General features: G+C 51.1%; 1 protein-coding gene across 1 annotated transcript in view; it reads left to right on the forward strand.

The window, feature by feature from the left end:
- Nucleotides 1-5,164: 5,164 nt before the first annotated feature.
- GPT2 (glutamic--pyruvic transaminase 2) overlaps nt 5,165-19,851 on the forward strand; it is a 34,251-nt gene continuing 19,564 nt past the window's right edge. The window contains exons 1-5 of the mRNA XM_043898376.1: nt 5,165-5,320; nt 5,554-5,817; nt 12,836-12,925; nt 15,001-15,109; nt 19,191-19,324. Coding sequence (XP_043754311.1) covers nt 5,575-5,817; nt 12,836-12,925; nt 15,001-15,109; nt 19,191-19,324 — 576 coding nt within the window. The 5' untranslated portion in view covers nt 5,165-5,320; nt 5,554-5,574. The remainder of the gene's footprint in view (nt 5,321-5,553; nt 5,818-12,835; nt 12,926-15,000; nt 15,110-19,190; nt 19,325-19,851) is intronic.

Here is a 19,851-nt window from a genome sequence, read left to right on the forward strand (position 1 = left end):
CAGACTGGCTAGTTTTCTGTGATTATGGTTTCAGTGTGCCTGCCCTTTGATGCCCTCTTGCAACACCTACCATCTTACTTGGGTTTCTCTTACCTTGGAGGTGGGGTATCTCTTCCCGGCTGTTCCAGCAAAGCGCAGCTGCTGCTCCTTACCTTAGACGAGGAGTATCTCCTCACGGCTACCCCTCCTGACCTTGAACTTGGAGTAGCTCCTCTCGGCCCTTCTGCGCCTGCGCAGCTGCCGCTCCTTGGAAGTGGGATTGCTCCTCTCAGCCACCGCCCCTGACCTCGGGCGTGGGGTAGCTCCTCTCAGCTGTGGTTATGTAAATCATCAGGTCAAGTTTCTTGAGACCAGACCTACATTACAAACAGGTCTTAATTAGGTTATATTTGGTAAAGATGATGGTGAATTTAGAAAGAGATGTTTCGATGAATGTTAAATCCCAGTTTGTTAATGCAGGTCTGTATCTACTAAGACATTTCCTGGATAGTTCTTTGCTGTTAGGGTATATTAATATAAAATTTAATTGAATTATTAAAGGACATTCTAGGGTTGTTTCTGAAGCTTATCACAGTAATCTCTCTTTGGATGAAGATCAGATGCCTTACATGTGACCTTCAATCAAGACTGGAAGAAGACATAATTTAAGCAACTGTCTCCAACCTGGATGGAAGGACCTTTCCATCAGGTACTCTTAACCAGCTCATGCCCAGTGAAATTGACTCTTCAGTTAACTTCCACTTCCAAAGGCCCCTAAGTTGGACTAGTCCATAGAGAGGCCTGCTGACCTCAAACTCACCTTAAAACAATGCTCAGAGGAAACTCGACTACACTAGGATGAGAAGATGACATCAGAAGTAGACAGCTTGCCCAAGATGCTAATCTGACTTTTATGATCATTTATAATGTTTTCTTGATTCATTGGACATGATTCTATGCTAGTTTAAAACTCAATCCAATTGTTGGGTTGTGACCAATTACCTGTACCTATTACTTCTGGATTACCTTGGTGGATTTCTGTCTTTAGGGCTCTGATTGGATACCCCCTAGGAAATTTCTTTTAGGTGAGTGTTCAGCCCTGTTCTATCTATTCATAGTAATTCTAGATGGGATCCTCTCACCTGGCCAATTAAAAATACTTGCTCTGAGACTGGCCATAGATTTAAGTTTTCTCTTAGGGTCATTTAAACTCAATCAGAGTGATGAGCTAAGTCTCAATAAAAAATTAACTTCTCATCTATTAAAAGGAAAACTCCTACAATTATGGGGAGGATCTACATGGTTAACACCAGGCTATGGTCATTTAAGTTTAAAGGCTCCTCTATGTTGGGAATGGTTAAATCATACTAAAAATGATCAACCTGGTAATTATGAGCCAAGGCTGGATGCTTTATAAACTATGTCTGTTATTACCCTTAGAGAGAGTGATTTGTATGGAACTCAGTGGATTTCTGGCATTAATTTATGGCCTTGACCTCTACAGGGATGATATGAAAGTGTAGCCTGGGATTCCCATGAATTTAAGGTCATACATGTTAACAAATTACAGGTAACCCCAACCAATCTACCATTGGTATGATCCCAATGGGTCAAAGATCTGTATTCTACTGGTATGACCATTTAGCAGCTTGTGTGTGTGTGTGTGTGTATGACTTCAGTGGGGTTGGAGGATGTAATTGACCATATCTAAGCCTTGACAAGGCTGTGATCCATGTGATCAGATTGGCTAGTTTTCTGTGATTATTTTCATTCCAATGAAAATTGGAATAGTTTTCATTTCAATCCCAAAGAAAGGCAATCCCAAAGAATGCTCAAACTACCGCACAATTGCACTCATCTCACACGCTAGTAAAGTAATGCTCAAGATTCTCCAGGCCAGGCTTCAGCAATATGTGAACTGTGAACTTCCAGATGTTCAAGCTGGTTTTAGAAAAGGCAGAGGAACCAGAGATCATATTGCCCACATCCGCTGGATCATCAGAAAAGCAAGGGAGTTCCAGAAAAACATCTATTTCTGCTTTATTGATTATGCCAAAGCCTTTGACTATGTGGATCACAATAAACTGTGGAAAATTCTGAAAGAGATGGGAATACCAGACCACCTGACCTGCCTCTTGAGAAACCTATATGCAGGTCAGGAAGCAACAGTTAGAACTGGACATGGAACCACAGACTGGTTCCAAATAGGGAAAGGAGTATGTCAAGGCTTTATATTGTCACCCTGCTTATTTAACTTATATGCAGAGTACATCATGAGAAACGCTGGGCTGGAGAAACACAAGCTGGAACCAAGATTGCTGGGAGAAATATCAATAACCTCAGATATGCAGATGACACCACCCTTATGGCAGAAAGTGAAGAGGAACTAAAAAGCCTCTTGATGAAAGTGAAAGAGGAGAGTGAAAAAGTTGGCTTAAAGCTCAACATTTAGAAAACTAAGATCATGGCATCTGGTCCCATCACTTCATGGGAAATAGATGGGGAAACAGTGGAAACAGTGTCAGACTTCATTTTTTGTGGCTCCAAAATCACTGCAGATGGTGATTGCAACCATGAAATTAAAAGACGCTTACTCCTTCGAAGGAAAGTTATGTCCAACCTAGATAGCATATTAAAAAGCAGAGACATTGCTTTGTCAACAAAGGTCTGTCTAGTCAAGGCTATGGTTTTTCCAGTGGTCTTGTATGGATGTGAGAGTTGGACTGTGAAGGAAGCTGAGCGCTGAAGAATTGATGCTTTTGAACTGTGGTGCTGGAGAAGAGTCTTGAGAGTCCCTTGGACTGCAAGGAGATCCAACCAGTCCATCCTAAAGGAGATCAGTCCTGGGTGTTCATTGGAAGGACTGATGCTGAAGTGGAAACTCCAATACTTTGGCCACCTCATGCAAAGAGTTGACTCATTAGAAAAGATCTTGATGCTGGGAGGGATTGGGGGCAGGAGGAGAAGGGGCCGATGGAGGATGAGATGGCTGGATGGCATCACCGACTCGATGGACATGAGTTTGAGTAAACTCCGGGAGTTGGTGATGGACAGGGAGGCCTGGCGTGCTGCGATTTATGAGGTTGCAAAGAGTCGGACATGACTGAGCGACTGAACTGAACTGAACTGAAGCCATGACAACTTTCATAAGCTTTAAATGATAGTAACCGGACTATTAGCCTATTGAATTCTGAGGTCTCTATGATGAGAAAGGTAGTGCTACACAACTGCTAGACCCTTGACACCTTACAGCATCTCAGGGAGGTACCTGTGCTATAACTCAAACTGAATGCTGTATTTTTGTACCTGATAAATCCTTTAATGTAACACATTTGAACCACATGAAAAATCAGATTTCTGCTCTACATGATCCATTCCCTAGTCTTGACGATCTTAAAAAAAAAAAAACAACTGGTGTGGGAGGCTCATGGCTAAAATATTTACTTTTAATTCCACTAATGTTATTAACTATACCATTTGTATTTTGCTTGTTTCACAAGATTATTATCTCTTGTATTACCAAGTACATGATTGACTGAGCCTTCAACGGAAATGATGACTAGACTTGAAGCAGTTGACCAAATGTATAGTTCAATATATGATCAATGATTGTAATAGTGTAACTCTGGGTATGAAAAGATGCAATGAGAGGGAATACTTTCTTGGACCATAACTAGAAGACAGGTGTCTAGAGATATTTGACTATTAAGACCTAGTCCAGTAACAGCACAGAGTGTCTTATCAACAAAAACCTTCTTCAGAACTGGGTATGACCCTTCCCAGCAATATGACAAAATGGTTATGAAATGCCCCCCAAAGTATGGTCGGATTTATGACCACAAGGGGGCTGTGCCAACTATAAATTGACACTTACCAAGAGCGTTGCCAATGACTGAACAAGGCATTTGCCATCTGCCTCTACAGAGATTGAACTTCATGCTGCCATAGCTGGTGACCTTCAACAACCCCTGAGGGACGGAGTTCAGGGTGGTGAGGCACTCTGTGCTCCAGGGAATCTGGTGGGACAGGACTTTTAGAGAGTTGGATGTTTTTAGGAACAGATTTTATGATCTCAATCCTTGCATCTCCTCATATCTAGAGAAGCACTAAATCCCTTCATGGTGACATCAGACCCTCATGACTAACAAAAAACCTTTTGTAAATTGAGTGCTTCATGGTATTGAACTCCCCCTTCACCAAAACCTTATATATTGACTTTCCCCCACTGCGGCTTTGGAGCAGTGTCTCAGAGCCATCTGAGATGCTGCCTCCCAGGCTGCAGTCCTCATTTTGCCCCCAAATAACAACTCACAACTCTCAAACTGTACATCTTTTTTTAGTCAACAGTAGGTACCTTTACCAAAAAAAAAAAAAAAAAAACTACCAAGAGCTGAGCATCCATTCTTCAACAAACGTTTACTGAGTTCTTACTATGTGCTGCTAACACTCAGACGTTGTGTAAATACGTTGTGAACACGATGAACAAGAAAAACGCTGCCCCTGCCTTCTGGAGCTTACATGGTTAATGGGGGAGCCAGTAAAAAGTATCTAAATTTCTGACGCTAGAGAGGAAATTAAAAGAGGGAGTGGAGGTGGCCTAGGGTTTCACATGGAGCTGTCAGGAAGCCTGACCACCTGGTACATACCAGATGTTGGTCCTTTAATTTTCACTACAATCCTTAAAGGCTGAGAGTTGATCTCCCTTTTGACAAGGAAACTGACGTTGAGACGGGTAAAAGTGGCAGTCAAGTCGCAAACTCCTAACCCCCACCCCACCCCTGCTTCCTACCATACCCCGTTGAGCCGCCACTTGCCACCGTCGAACCCTGGATGATGAAACTTGGGGCGAGGACTGCACCATCTCTCCGCCTATGTCCTTGCAGATGTTGGGGAAAGGGTTGTGTGGGGGAATGCGCGACGCGCTTCCAGGGAGAAGCACCAAATAGCTCTAAATTCGCAGAAAGCTGCGAGGAGAGACCCGGCCAGACCCTCTCCGGGATCCCCGACCCTTCAGCCAAACAAAGAGCCCGCCCAGCCCACGGCAGAGTCAGACCCTCGCTCCCGCCTCCAGCCCGGCCCCCAGATCAGGCCAGCGCGGCGTACTATGGGACTTGTAGTTCAACCAGCTCGCCACACCTGTTCTGAAAAACGACAAGGGAACTACAAGGCCCAGGAGCCAGCGGGCAGGCCCGGGCGGACTCGCGGGCTGTGGGTGTGTGAGCGCTGGGGGCCCGGTGCTGCGTGCGGGAGCTGGGATGCGGCTGCCGGCGCCTGAGCCGAGGAGCTGCTCTAGGCGAGCTTTCTAGCCGGACTCGACGAAGGGGTGACCAGGCGGCGACAGGCACGTTGCATGCATTCATTGGGCTCAGCCTTTGCAATACCCGGTTGTGCAGCGCTTTGGCTCTGCAGCGGCGAGGTGCAGGGTCCGAGTCGCCGGGGGATGGGCACCCGTCCCCGAAGCCAGGCTGGCACCTCTCGCTGAAGGAGCCTTTGGCTGAGCTTGGGGGCGGGTGCCCGCGTGCCTGCCTTGGGCTGTGCGCGACGTGTTTGTTCTCTTTCCCTATTTGTCCCAAGGTTTCTCTCGGCGGCCGCGCGATGCAGCGGGCGGCGGCGCTGGTCCGGCGGGGCTGCTGCCCCCGGACCCTCGGCCCCTGGGGCCGTAGTCAGAGCAGCGCGGCCGCCGAGGCCTCGGCGGTGCTCAAAGTGCGGCCCGAGCGGAGCCGGCGCGAGCGCATCCTTACGCTCGAGTCCATGAACCCGCAGGTGAAGGCGGTGGAGTACGCGGTGCGGGGACCTATCGTGCTCAAGGCCGGCGAGATCGAGCTCGAGCTGCAGCGGGTGAGCGCGGGCGCCCGGGCCCGCGGGGCGGGAGGGCCCGGGGAGGCCAGGGGGCACTGGTGGGGGCGGGAGGGAGAGAGTAGCAGCTGTCGCCTCCTGGGGTCCAACCGCTGTACTTCCTCCAGCCGCGTGGCCAAGCTCCTTCATTCGGCCAATCTTGACTGAAACGGGAGAATGCCCTCCCCCCAACCCTTCCCTCTCTAGTGCCCGGCACCTGGCACAAAGTAAGGCCCTCAGATATGGTTCACTTGTTGAATTGAATTCATCAATTATAATTGAGCGGCCCTGAGTGCCAGGCACTGCCTGCTATGTGGCTGTCCTACTTGTGTGGAACCAAGATCCACTGGGGGGTGAGGGTGAGGACAGCAACAGGCAGGAAAGAAAGAAAGGAGAATTTCAGAGATCACGTTAGGTACCAGAGGTGCGATGAAGGCTCGGAAGAGACTTGGGTGTTCTCCCGAAGCTTTTTCTCTCTCTCGGAACTTCTGGGTCTTTCTTCCAGTAATGATTCCCTGACAAAAGTGGTCCTGCACGATTCCTTCCCTTAGGTCCCCTTTGGAACCTTGACTGACAGCCCTGTTTTGTACTCTGAGGATACAGTCACCCACAGTGGGTAGCAGAGGCTTGGGCCTTTGGGGCCTTGGCAGGGTGGCCCTGGGACTTTTTTCCTCCTGGGAGACGGCAGACTGGAATTTTGAGTTCACAGCTGTGTGTAAAGTGACCACACATCTGGTAGTGATTCCTCTCCCCCTACAAGGAGAGTGGCTGGGGTGTGTGAAAGAAACTATCAGAGTTCTAACCCTGGTGGAATTCAGGAGGCAGAGTCCAGAGGGTAATGTAAAAAATGTATACATTCCTAAGATTTATACGAGCAGATGAAGTAGTCACCCAGCTGTTTGCTCAAGATAGTCCTAACCCAGAAGGGGGGAGGGTTCTTTGATCTCACTCTCATAGGCACCAGAACTGAATGTCCTGGTGGTGAGTTGGTCATTTAATGGCCCTTGAATCCCCGGGAAGAAGCCATGATGGGACCATGACTGTAACATGGGCACTTTGGGGCATTTGATGAGCTCACACTTGCTGAGACTTCACTGGGACAGCCAGTTCTGCTGACTCAAAACAGTGAGTTGAACAAGTCAGAGTCCAGTGTCTCCCTTTGACTCCTTTCGAGGCTAAGTTTAAAGCTTGGTCCTCAGAAGCCTGGCTTGGTTGCAGTGCCTCCCTGTCCCAAAAGTGGACCACAGGCAGAAAAGAGATTTTTGCTGTTCTGCTCCTTGTTGATATCTGGCAGACTGGAGCTGGCCCTCCTTGAGACAACAGTCTCCCTGTTAAAGCTGAGATTAAATTGTTTATGGTTGAGCACTTCACAACTGATTTCTCTGGTTCCAGAGCTGGTAGGAGTTCCAGGGATTATCTCTACCTCTTGTTAAACAGCATGGACTCCATGGAGTATGAGGATGGTTAGAAGAGAAGGGAGACACTGTCTTTGCCTTCACAGAACTGATTGCCACGTTGTTCTCTGGGCCTGGACTTCTCTTCCTCCAATTCTTTAAGGATTGGTGGTTGTTATTATTATTATTATTATTTTTTAGCAGGTAGAGAAAATGTGAGAGCATTCTAGGTGGAAGGAGGGCTGGGAGCGAAAACAAGGTTGGGAAGTTCTGGGCAAATAGGGGAGGGGTTTGGTTCTGTTTGGAGAGCTCTGTCTGGCAGAGGGATATGGTAAATGAATGCAGTGGAAATAAGGGACTGGAGGCTGGTGTGCTGGGGTTAGGATTTTATAGTGCAAAGTTTGGTGTGCAGTGGGGAACTAAGAAGGTGTTCCAACAGGGTATGGCTTCATCATTGAACTAGAGAAATTTCTTGGTCATTTGGGCTGGAAACAACGCTGTGATTTCTAGGACAGATGGCCCCACTGCCATGTCCTACCCCTGAATAACTTGAGACATTCTCTCTGTCCATCTACATTCTCCAGTTCAAATTCATCCCTTCTTGTTCTCTCCTCACTTCTTTGAGTCTCAGCTGCCTGACTCCTGGTACTGGAGATAATAGCCCCAGCCAAGCCAGCATAGCCTTGCTTAAATCTTTCATTCTTGAAAAACAGCCTCTCCATTTTGCTAGCTTAAGCAGGTCCTCTTCTGAGAAAGCCATGTTTTCTCAGTCTTTTTTTTTTTTTTGGCTTAGCTGTGCACAGCTTCAGGTTTTTACTTCTGTTTTGAACTCTAATGATAGAAACTGGACTGATGTTATTTTAAAGGGTTCGATTTGGTTAGAGATGGGATATGTAGGGAGTTGAGTGACTTGGGGGTAAATCTCTTGTCCTCTTTGGACTTTGGTTTCCCTAGTCTGTAAAAGAAGAGTAGTGGTCTGGTGGGCCCAGGGTTTCCCCAAGCCCTGACTTCTGTGCCTCTTTGTCCATGTGAAGGCCTTATACTGCCTCATGGAATCACTTTACCAGGTGCTCTGTTAACAGTACCAGCTGTTTGGCTGGACCCGTGGCCCTGGCTTTTGACTGTGGGGTGGCATGCCAGACAAGTCCCCTCCATCTTGCTTTGTGGCAGGAGTGGGGGAAGTGCTCAGGAGAGCCTGAAGGAGGAGGGGCACTTGGCTAAGAGCGTGTGAAAGGGGCCATTCTCCGCCAGCCTGGTCTGTGTGCTTTCAGGGAGCCCCGTTTCTCCCCGACAGCAGCTCCAAGGGGGAGTACCTATCAGCTTTTCAGATCCTGGTGTTCCCTGGGAGCAGCACTTAAAAATAAACTCCCTGTAGTAGGAGTTTTGAAAAGACCTGTCAGTTCCTCCTCAACCTACTTCTTTTTCCCTCGTTTTATTGGAGGAGGAAAGGAGGTTGACATAAGTGGAGACAGGAATGGCTTTTGTTGTAAAAAGTACACAGTGTCAGGGCAAAACACTCATGAAGGGAAACACTGACTATGTTAAAATCATTGAGTGCTGCACCTAGAAACAGATGAAAATGGAGAATGCTGGAGCACCTGCTGATAGTTAGCTAAGAACTAAGAATGGAAACTCTGGATGTGCGAGGCACAAGCAGTGAAATCTCATAGGCCATTTTCTTTAGAGCTTAGGCGCTAGTTTAAAATAAGAGAAATTTGTAACACAGGCTTCCGTTTGGATGAACCCTCCACCCACCCACCCTGCCCAAGTCACCGGGGACCTGCATCCTTGCCTTTATGTGCTGTGGGCTTCACGTCGTTCAGAGCACCTTGGCCTCAATTATTCCTCTGTAAAATAGGGCCAATTTATTTCCACTGAAGACTAGTTGGAGCTGTTTAGTGATGATGGTTTGAATAGCTAGAACCCTATCAGAATTCTGGCTGTCTGGGGAGAAATAACTGCACCAGAGACTTTCCTGTTTTAGGTCAAAAGGTTATGTGAGTTTATATGAATATAAGCAGTTTTTCTAAAATAACTTTATGAGAAAGCAAAGGCTAGTTTTTCTCTTTTTTTTTTGGCTTGTGCTGCATGGTTTGCAGGATCTTAGTTCCCAATCAGGGACTGAACTCATGCCCTCAGCAGTGAATGCGTGGAGTCCCAACCACTGCACCACTGGGGAATTTCCCAATCAGAACTCTTAAGGGTCTTGTTTTCAAGCTAACGAGAGTTGCTTGGGGGAGAGGGGCCGAGGGTCCCTCTTTCCTGGCCTTCCTTCTGAGTCTCTGGGTCTAGGAATGCGCTCTATGGGGTTGGCGCTCTCCTGCCTGGAACTTAGGCTTGCTGCCTTGAATTATCCTGTTTGGAGCTCATTCACCTTTCATCCCTGCTCTGCCCTGCAAATCTCTGCTTCCACAGTTGACCCTCCCACAGACTCCCACAGTTCAAGAGCCTTTTGTCCAGCCTTCCCTCCTTTCATGGTTAGAAAATTCAGCCCCTGGAGTTCCCATCTCCTCTTAATCTCAGGCCTGTGTAGGTGTGGCTCAGTTTTGCTTCCAGGTTTGCTTATCACAATGGTTGGGGCCAGACCCTGTGCCGAGTCTGTTTCTTCTGCTGTGCAGCACAGCTGTTTTTAGGGACCCTGGAGACTAGTTGGGTTTGTCTCTGAGACTTCCTTCTGGAGCTCTCTGGGGGGTCTTCATGCCTGCCCCAGTGCTGCTCACTGGTCCTGAAGCAGCGAGCGCTCTGAAGGTGGTGGCCTCTCTGGTGGTGCCCATTTCTGTCACAGAGCATGATTCATAAGTGTTCATGAATGAAAGGGAGGTTCTCTGGGGAATAAACGTCCTACCAAGCCTTCCCACTGGCATGTCACATGAAATGATGGGAGCCACCCCTACCTTGAGGAAAATGCCTGTGCCTGTTAGAATTGTCCATTGTTCTAATGCTGCACCTGTGAACTGGGAAGGACAGTGCTAACAATGATAAAGAGTTATCATTGTCCTTACTTTATCCTTCCCAATAACACCCCCTGAAATATGCCATCTCCAGAGCCTGGGGGCCTGCTCCCTAAGCCTTCCTGAATAGTGGGAAAGGAGCCCCCCTGCGATGGATCTCATCTCAGTGCCCCGCAGTGAGGCAGCTCTGGGCAGGATGTGTGTAGTAGGTGAGTTAGACACGTGGGCTCCAGGATGCTAGGAATTGGAACTAAGAAGCTACGTGCTGACCTGGCAGGCTCCTGTGGGCAGGGCTGAGGTGAGGTCTCCATTGGGTGTGCTTGCCAGACATGGATGAGTCACTGTGGGCAGAAGTCTGCCCCTGGCTCCTTGGTATTTCCCAACCCATGTAGAACTCAAGTGCATAGATACAGGAGTCTCCTTTGTATGGTGGCCCTTGGCTGGGCAGCCTGGTCCCCTGTCCATTCAGAGGAGGCAGTTTCCCACCCACTAGCTCATCCATCATAGCAAAGTATCTGGAGCCTGTGGGTACCCAGACCCAAGAAAGGAGATGCTCCATACTCCCAGGCTGCTTGTTGGCGTGCCCCGAGTTTATTGAGCAGTGCAGGGTGGTTGGGGGGAGGGCGGGGGGACGCAGGAAAGGAACATCCAGGGATCTGTTCCAGGCATTATTTTCTCCCTCCATGGGGCTGGCCCAGGGCCCAGCTGTGTGCTCTATGTCCTGCCCTCGGGGACAGATTTACTCCCCACCGAAGAGTGGGCTGTGCCCACACCATGGAAATCACCTGAGTTCAGCTGGCCAGGCCTCGGGGGCCATGGCGATTGAGCGAGACTAACAGAGGGTCCCACGCCAGGAGCCTAGGCCAGTGTGGGTGGGTGAGTCCTACCCTTTGCACACAGTGGCCTGGGTTGCTCAGCCTGTGGGATGAGCCCTGAGGCCACACGCCCTGCAGCCTGTCTCCAGGGTGTCTGCCTTCACCCCTGGCCCAGTCCTGGCCAGTAGGCAGTTTTATCCCCTTTCTTGCCCCCCACCCCCACCCTGGGATGTCTTTCCATATTGGCCAGCCCTGAAGAACTTGGTAAAAAGGGCAGAAGGGAATTCTACCCCCTCCACCCCAAACAGAACTTTTCGACTCATCAGGCCCGGTTTATGGAAGCCCAGGGCTGCCTCCAGGCTTCCCTGGTGGCTCAGAGGGTAAAGAATCTGCCTGCAATGCAGGAGATGTGGGTTCAATCCCCGGATTGGGAAGATCCCCTGGAGGAAGGCATGGCAACCCACTCCAGTATTCTTGCCTCGAGAATCCCCATGGACAGAGGAGCCTGGCAAGCTACAGTCCATAGGGTTGCAAAGGGTTGGACACGACTGAGCGACTATGCACAGGGCTCTTTCTGGGGCGCCCTCAGCCCCTTGTGCCTCCTGGCTCCTAAGGCAGCCAGAGAATTTCCATATGGGAGGGGCTTAGGGCTGGCAAATGAGAGTCAAGAAAACTTGTTTGGCGGCTGCTTTCATTCCTTAAGCCCATTGGTCTTTATTTAAGGGGTATATTACTGAGTTTAAAAAGGGAAAGTTTTCTAAAGTTGCTTTTATTCACACATTGTGTGAAATGGAGAAGACAAGTATCAAAATCATAGAATTGTACCTTTAAAACTTGTATTTAGGATGCCTTTGGGAACAGGGCAGCTGGAGATGGGAAGGTGGCCATTCCGCACAGGCCACCCCTTGCCGCACCACCTTCTTCCCCTGCGGTGACCCTTGCAATCTTGCTCCTGGTCCAGCTTTGTAACACGATGATATTTGTATTCTGCCAAGTGCTTTCATACTGTTTGTCTCAGATAATCCTTTCAGCTGCTCTGGGAGGTTCTTGAACCTGCTGTTGATTCTCTCTTGTAGTGGCTAATTCTGGCTTTATCAGGGAACTGGGTGGAGTTCCCACATTTCCAGATCCCCACAGTTCTCCATCTGAACCACATTTTCTCCTTTGCAGCAGCCAGGGCGTCCTGTAGTCACTGCTCAGTGATATTGTTGCTACGGTGTCCGAGTTCCTTCTCTCTCTGCCATCTCTGCTCCGTGCTAAACACATTGCTCAGACAGTGGCCTCACTTTTGCTCTTCAACCAGACATTTTTATCCCTGATGCTTTTTTTTTTTTTCCAATATGAAGCTCAGTCCACATTCTTCATTTTGCAAAGACAAGGTTGCAAGAGAACAGCCCCCGAGAGGTCCCTGCGGATCGGCGTCTTCTGGCAGGAAGGCCGGCTGCAGTGTCCCCTCAGTCACTTAGGGGTGGAGGTGGAGCTGGCAGCTGCGGGACCCTCTCCCTGATGCTTCCTGCAGCTGACCCCGTCCCTCCTTCCCACTACATTTGCCCTGGGGTCAGCGTGGACCTACAGCTGCCTCAGGGTTCCCTGGCAGCCCAGGGAAGTTCTTCTAGCCTTCCCAGAAAGTGGGTGACCTTTTGAAGCCTTAATTTCCCAATCTATAAAATGGGATTAACACAAGTCCTTCCTCATGGGGGTGGTTGTGAAGGTCAAATGGGACCAAGCATATCAAGCGTTTGGCACCTGGCAAGGCTCAAAATAGGGCTGCTTACTAATATCCTGTTGACCATTGCTTGGCTTCTGAAATCTAGGTTCTGAGAATCCCTAAGTAACCACCTATTGCATTCTTTCTACTCAGGGTATCAAAAAACCATTCACTGAGGTCATCCGTGCCAACATCGGGGATGCCCAAGCCATGGGCCAGCAGCCAATCACCTTCCTCCGACAGGTGAGCTGGCCCTCAGGAACCGAGGCCACTGGGAGAGCAGGGAGCCAACCCGACAGCCAAGCCCATTAAATTACCTCTGCCTCCTTGCCTGTCCAGCCCCTCAAGACCCAGCAGGCCCTAGAATCCCACAGGGAGATGCCATTGAAGTAGAAACCCCCTCCAGCGCCTGACGTCCCCTCTGGTTCTCTCCAGCAGGCTCCTCCTCTTCCTTCCAAGGCTGTCTAAAATCCCTAAGCCCATTTTGAGGTAACTGTAATATACAAGACTCCCAGGTGAATGGTCCTGGATGCTGAATTCAGACGTGGGTTAGTGAGGGCATCAGAGAGTAGAAGGGAGACATGAAGGTTGGGAGGTGGCGTGTGGGAGTCTAGATATGGTTTCCCAAGTGAGAATCCCCAGGTTTGAGTGTTGGCTCTGTTGCTGATCAGCTGGGTGGCTTTGGGCAAGTGGAAGTCACCAGAGCACTGCCACAGAGGACTTCTGGGGGCCTCCGTGAGATGATGAACACAAAGGCCTTCAAGAGGCACATTTCTGTGTTTCAGTTTGAGTGCCAACTGCAAGGATGCTGCATGGGACCAACTTGTGAGATTGGTGGGCTTGGGGGAAAAGAAAAGGTGAGAGAGTGCCATAGCGTCTGCTAGATGGAGGCTGGAGACCAGCTGTGCGGAAAGCGTTTTCCTAGAGAAGAAATGGGGCCCATTCTGGAGCAAAAGCTGGTCTTTGTGTGGTTAAGGTTCGTAGGCTGAGGCAGGCAGGAAAGCTGAGTGCTGCACGCCCCCGGTCTTCCTTTCCTACCGGTATTTCCTGCTGCAGGAGCTGGCACACAGGAGCGGCAAGCTTTGCCCTGCTCTCTGGATGGCAGGTGTTGGGGGCCCCAGGGCCTCAGCCTGCAGCCCCTCAGGGAATTCACACAGGGTGTAGGGGAGAAGAACTGAGGCTGGCGATGACCTCGGGAACGTCCACTGAATGGACTCCCGCGGCATTGCGGCTGACTCGGGAGTGTGCCGGCTGCCTATGAGTGTCAGAGGCCTCAAGCTGGGCCCATGATGAGGAAGTGGATCAGACCAGACAGAGTGGTTCTGCCCAGGAGGTGGAGGTGGGAGGAGATGAGAGCATCCTGCTTGTCCTGAAAGCTTGTTCTGGAAGCATGGAGCTTAGGAGAGGAGAGGCCCAAAGTGGCCTCGCTCTGCAGTGGTTCTCCACACATGCCTGGGGCTCTGGGTGTGAACAGGCTTCTGTTGTCTCAGCCTTTTCTGACTGGCGGGCACACTCCCAGATCCAGCCTCTGCCACCTGGTTCTGGCTTCCCCCAGCCTTCATAAGCGCCCCAGAGCGGGAGGGCAAGCCAGGTCACCGCCCATTGCACACATTTATTTGAGGCAAAGCTGGGCTCCAAGAAGCCTGAGCCCGCCCGAAGCCCCCAGCTGGTGTCAGAGCTGTGAGCCCCAGCCCATCTCGTTGCTCCTGGCACCGCTTCTAAGCTTCCAGCTTAGACTTGCCTGCTGAGCGGGGGTTTACTGACACTTTTGCAAACATTTCCTTGCGTAATCCTCTTAATTTGTGAGGTTAGAGTGATTTTCTCTGTTACAGAGGTGAAAAAGCTGACTCGGTTTTCACTTCTGGCCAGGAAAGGGGGTGATGGTGTGGAGGGGTGGGGGTGGGGCTTGGGGGGCACTCAAGCCATAAGGAGGGGGTCTCTGCAGTCCTGTCAGCTGGGGTGCACCTGCCTGCCCAGTCCCAGCTTCCTGCCCTGGAACCCCGGGTTCTATGGCCTTGGCTATGTGAGCCGCTGGCCTTTATGGAGGAGGTGGGCCGAGTAGCAGCCTCGTTTTGTTCCCTAGCTCCTCTGGTGGCCCACCCTTGGCCTGAGCCCAGGTCATCAGGGACCCTGCCTGTCACCGTCTCCCTTCTGCTGCAGAGTGTCCACTGTCCTCCTCCCCACCCATCCCCAGACCCTCCCCACAGGCCGGGGCCCTCGTGGAGAGTCCTGCGGGGACACTGTCCCTCAGAGGCGTCCTTTGCGCCCCTCTGGGGTGGGAGGTGCGGGGAGCCCAGCCCATGCCACTGTTCCCCCAGGTGATGGCATTGTGCACCTACCCGAACCTGTTGGACAGCCCCAGCTTCCCAGAAGATGCAAAGAAACGAGCCCGGCGGATCCTACAGGCTTGCGGCGGGAACAGCCTGGGTGAGGCCCCGACTTGCCAGGTCCCGGCGGGCATGAGAAGAATGTGTGTTCTCAGCATGGGCTTGGCCCTGGCCCCTGATGGAGGGTTATGCATTGAGCGAGTGTGTGAATGTGTGTGGGGTGGCCGACAGGCCGAGTCAAGGAAAAATACTCTCCTTGTCCGTGTTCTGTGAGCCTCCTGTTTGCCAAGCTGATGGGATCAGTGCTGGCTCTTGGTGGATTGGGGGCACTTCAGGCGCGAGAGTCTGCATTTAGCTGGATTTGGGGTTTACAGGGGGAGCCGGCTGTGACTGAGCCCACTGCACCCTCAGAGCAGAAGGCTGAGCTTGAGGCGGGAGGCCAGAAGGAGCTACATTGCCCAGTTGGTCCGGCTTCTCACTCCGCTGTGGCCAGCCGCGGGGTGCCTATGGCCCCCTTTGGTGGCTTCCTGGCTGTGAAGGTGGCCCCCCTTACCCACCACGTGTGTGGTGTGTTCCTGACACCGGCCTGCGCTCCTTTGTGTCCGGAGCCCACGCCCGGCCCCGGGGGGCTCTGAGGGGGAGGCCCTTCTCTCCCTTCCCTGCTGAGGTGGATTTCCAGCCTCTGGGCCGCTGGCTCTTTGCTGTCTTCTCATGTTCTCTTTCCCGTTTATTTGTGCCTCATTCCTCTGCCCGGCGGAATACATAGGGAATGCGGCTCCCTTTGTCCTGAGGAGAAGTCGTTGTCCATAGGGCTTTTTAGGAAGCTTGCCTGAATGTTCCAAAACATGGGACAGGGATTCCTGTGGCTCGTTCAGCAGGGTATCAGCTGCCCTTGGCCTCTCGGTCACCTCCTCGCCTTTCCCCTCCCCCTTTCTGCTCTGTCCCTTTATGGACATCACTAGGCTTAACCTTCCTGGCTGTGATCACCCCACCAGCCCTCCGTCCAAGCCTGTGTCCTTCACGCTGTCCCTCTCAGGAAGGGGCCAGCTGCCCTTTGCTTCCCTGCCAGTCAGCCTGGGTGGGGTGTGGGCCAGCACCTTGTGAGGCAAGGCCTAAACCACAGGCTGGCAGAGGGCAGCGCAGCAGCTCAGAGGCCCGGCCTCCAGGCTCTTTGCCTCTGCACCCTCTGCCCGGCCCAGAGGACAAAGGCGCTTCTCAAAGATCCGTGGCCGTGGGCCTGAGGCTCCAGGAAGCGCAACCCAGGGCTGGGGGGAGGGGGTTGCTGTCTGCATGCATGTCTGGGGAACTGGGAAGGGATCTTGTTCCAGGGACAGGCCTCATCAACAAGTTTTTTCTGTGTCAACCAGGCAGGGCTGGGGGAGTGATGTTGGGAGGCCATGTCCATGTGAGTCAGGACTGTCTGAGCTCTGTCTGAGGAGCTCAGCAGGATGGGCGAGGGAAGTGCTCTCTGAGCCTCTTTCCTCATCCTTGAACTAGGAGATACTTTGTACCCGCCTCCTGAGCTTGCAGGCAAGGTGCCGTTTGTGTTTGTGCTTCTCGTCAGGTGTGGAGAAGCCCCACCCTGGAGGTCACTACCTGCTCCTGCCCATTGTGTGAGGAAGGGCGGTGTTCTGGCAGAGTCCCCAACGATGGGGGTGGCGCTCTGTCAACTGAGGCTTGGGCAGCCTGAGCGCTGCCCACAGAAATGAAGGAAATGGAAGATACGCCCAGGGCCACCCTGACCCAAGGAAGGGTTATAAAGTGTGTACCCAAGGGCTCACCTGGACGTGTTTTTATCACGCCCTTTAAAATTATTCTTTTACTGGGGCTGCATTTATTTTTTGTTTGAGTAATCCACTTCTCGGGTTGCATCCTGAATCTTAAGTGGGGTTGAGATGAAACCTAGACACACCTGGGGTGGCCAGAGATGGGAGAGAACACCCTCCTCCAGCCCCTCTGGGAGCCTGGGCTGTGGGCTCTAGGCCCTGAGGGACACCGGGGAGCAAGGCAGGTGGAGTTTCTGTGCTCATGAAGCTCACTGTCATATTTGGGAGAAACAAACATTAAAAAGAATTAACACAAAAACATAATTCCCAGTTTTCATGAGTTCCTGGTGAACAATCAGAGAGTTGTGGGGTTTTAACAAGGGATTCTAATGGAGAGGGAGGGTTTAAGGAGAAAGAGGAAGAGAATCTGCTAATGAATACCAGACAGAGAAAATGGTGTGTGCAAAGGCCCTGAGGTTTAAGAACTGAGTGTGACTGAGTGAAAGGGTTTGCATGCGATGACGTTGGGTGATTTGGCAGATGTCGCCAGTCTGTGGACTGTGGGAGGCAGGTTGCCATTGGTTTCAGGGCAGAATGTCCTACACAGGAGTGTGGTGGGGCGGGCCTAGCTACGGGTGGGGGCTGCAGAGATGCACAGAGGAAATAGGTGATGGTTCCTGCCCACAAGTCAACATGGGGAGGCAAGGATTCATCTGTGCAAAGTCACAGGAGAAATCAGAAAGGCTGGGGTGAGGCCATTTCTCAGACTTCTTGAGAGAGTCTAGATCTGAGAGCTCTGAAGAATCAGGGTACTTCAGAACAAAACAGAAGATGGAAAGTCTGTGGCCGGCAGGAGCAGGGAGTTTGCTAGTGGGGAAAGGCTTGGGAATTCAGGGAAGCAGATGAACTAGAGGCAGGAAGACGAGGAGGCTTAGCTAGTGTGGAAATGGCCAGGCCGCATGGAGTGGAGCAGAGGGCAGTGAAAGAAGGCAGAGGGAAATAGCACAGGAAGCTTTCTGGGCATGGGAGCCCAGGAAGTATCAAGTAGGACATCCAATGGAAGGAGGATTCTCTAACAGTGGCATCTGCAAATGCCCTCGAGTACCCGCCAAAGAACGTGACAGGACTCTGTACTCTCCACCCAGATTTGCTGTGTGTTAATGTTTGCCACCTGAACTTTTAGAGAAGTGGAGTAGCTTCCCCCGCCCCAGTTACAACTAGTCCCAGGGGATAGGCCAGCCCGGTGCTGCACAGACCCTTAAACCGAGCGCCTCCTGGTGGTGCTGTTGCAGTCCTTAGAAGGAAATTGGCTGGTTTTCTTTAAATGTGGCATAGAACTCAAATGGGATAAAAGAATATAGAGTGAAAGATCTGCCTCCCACTTCTGACCCCAAGCCTCCTGGTTCCCGTCCCCAGAGAATTCACCTCGCCAGTTTGAGTCTTCTTCCAGAGAAATTTTGTGCATGTGCGGGTATCTATTTTCAGTTTCTTTTAAAAAATGTAAGTAGTAGCCTAACATACTGAAAACACTTTCATGCCTACAGTAAATGCACAGGTATTAATGTACAGCACCTGTGTGTGCACATCTGTGTAACCCATGCCCAGATCATGACAGTGAACACTCTCAGCACCACAAAAGGCTCCTGTGTGCCCCTTTGCCGAACATACTCCCAAGCGCAAAGTGGTCACCACTGTTTTTGAACTTCACTTTTAACTGGTGGTTTGGATTTGACTCCTAACTGGCGGCCTGAGCATGCTGTTGCCGTAGGGTGGGGGTAGATGCATCTTGCCCAGCAGCCCCCAAGAACCTGTGGTTAGTGCCTGTCAGGGCTCTGGATTCCTGGGATGGCAGATGGTGCCATTTTGGGGTGACCCTTCTCTCAAGTTCTTTGGAACCGTGTGTAGGCAACAGTGATAAAAGCATAACAGTCCCAACTGTAATGGTCTGTACTGTCATGGAAGGTATGTAAATCCCAGTAGGGTGGGTAAAGCAGGTGTGAGCACCAGTTAACTGGTTAGAAGTCAGGGCCTGGAATAATGCTTGAGATATAAGTAGGTTCTCAGTAAATACTGAATGGATGAGTGGGTGGGTGGGTAGATGAACAGAAGGGCAGATGGGTAGGTGAGTGGATATATGGATGAATGGATGGATATGGATGGATAGCAGATGAGCAAATGGTTGGATGAGTGGGCAGACACTTGGGTAGGTGGATGGATAACAGGATGAGTGGATAAAGCCCAGATAGGTGGTTAAGCAGTTTGCCACAATTCCAGAACCTAGAGCAGTGGGAATAGGGCGCCACTGAGACTCCTTGACCTCCCCCACCCTCCTACCCCCAGTTAATTATACGGATATCTCAGACTGTATGGAGCCAGATCTTCCTTCTAGTCACTGTCTTGCTTGCTGTCTTACAGGGTCTTACAGTGCTAGCCAGGGCGTCAACTGTATCCGTGAAGATGTAGCTGCCTACATCACCAGGAGAGATGGCGGTGTACCTGCAGACCCGGATAACATTTACCTGACCACTGGAGCTAGTGACGGCATTTCTGTACGTGTCAGAACGGCTCATCGTTGTTCACTGTTCACCCACATCAAGAACAGCCTTGCACGTTAGGGCCGATGCATGAGCCTGTGGGCTGTTAAAGGGGGACAGGCCTGGGCAGAGAGGTTGGCCACCCTCTGCTCCCTGCTGTCTGCCCCAGCCTGGTAGCCTGTGGTCCTTACCGCCTTCAGTCTTTGTGAACCTGGACACTCCTGCAGCCTCGGTTTCCCTCCTCCAGCTGGGAGGAGTCACGGGCCATTCGAGGGTGTCCATCTTTCTGGCATCATCAGCCTTTCTCTTACTCAGCACATACGGTGTCTCTCCTCTGCCAGACACTATGTCAGGTGCTGGAGAGATCGTGGGGAACCAGACACATTTGGTCTCTGCTTAGACATCAGTACTGGATCTGACTAGCACTCTCAGCACATAAATACATGTCAGATCGCGAGCTTTCAGTTTCTCTTCTGGATGAGGGCAAAGTGTTAACAAAAGGGAGCAGCAGGAACTCTGACCTGGGGCTGGTGAGGGCAGGA

Source organism: Cervus elaphus, chromosome 4 (assembly GCF_910594005.1).
Source record: "Cervus elaphus chromosome 4, mCerEla1.1, whole genome shotgun sequence".
Classification (NCBI taxonomy): domain Eukaryota; kingdom Metazoa; phylum Chordata; class Mammalia; order Artiodactyla; family Cervidae; genus Cervus; species Cervus elaphus.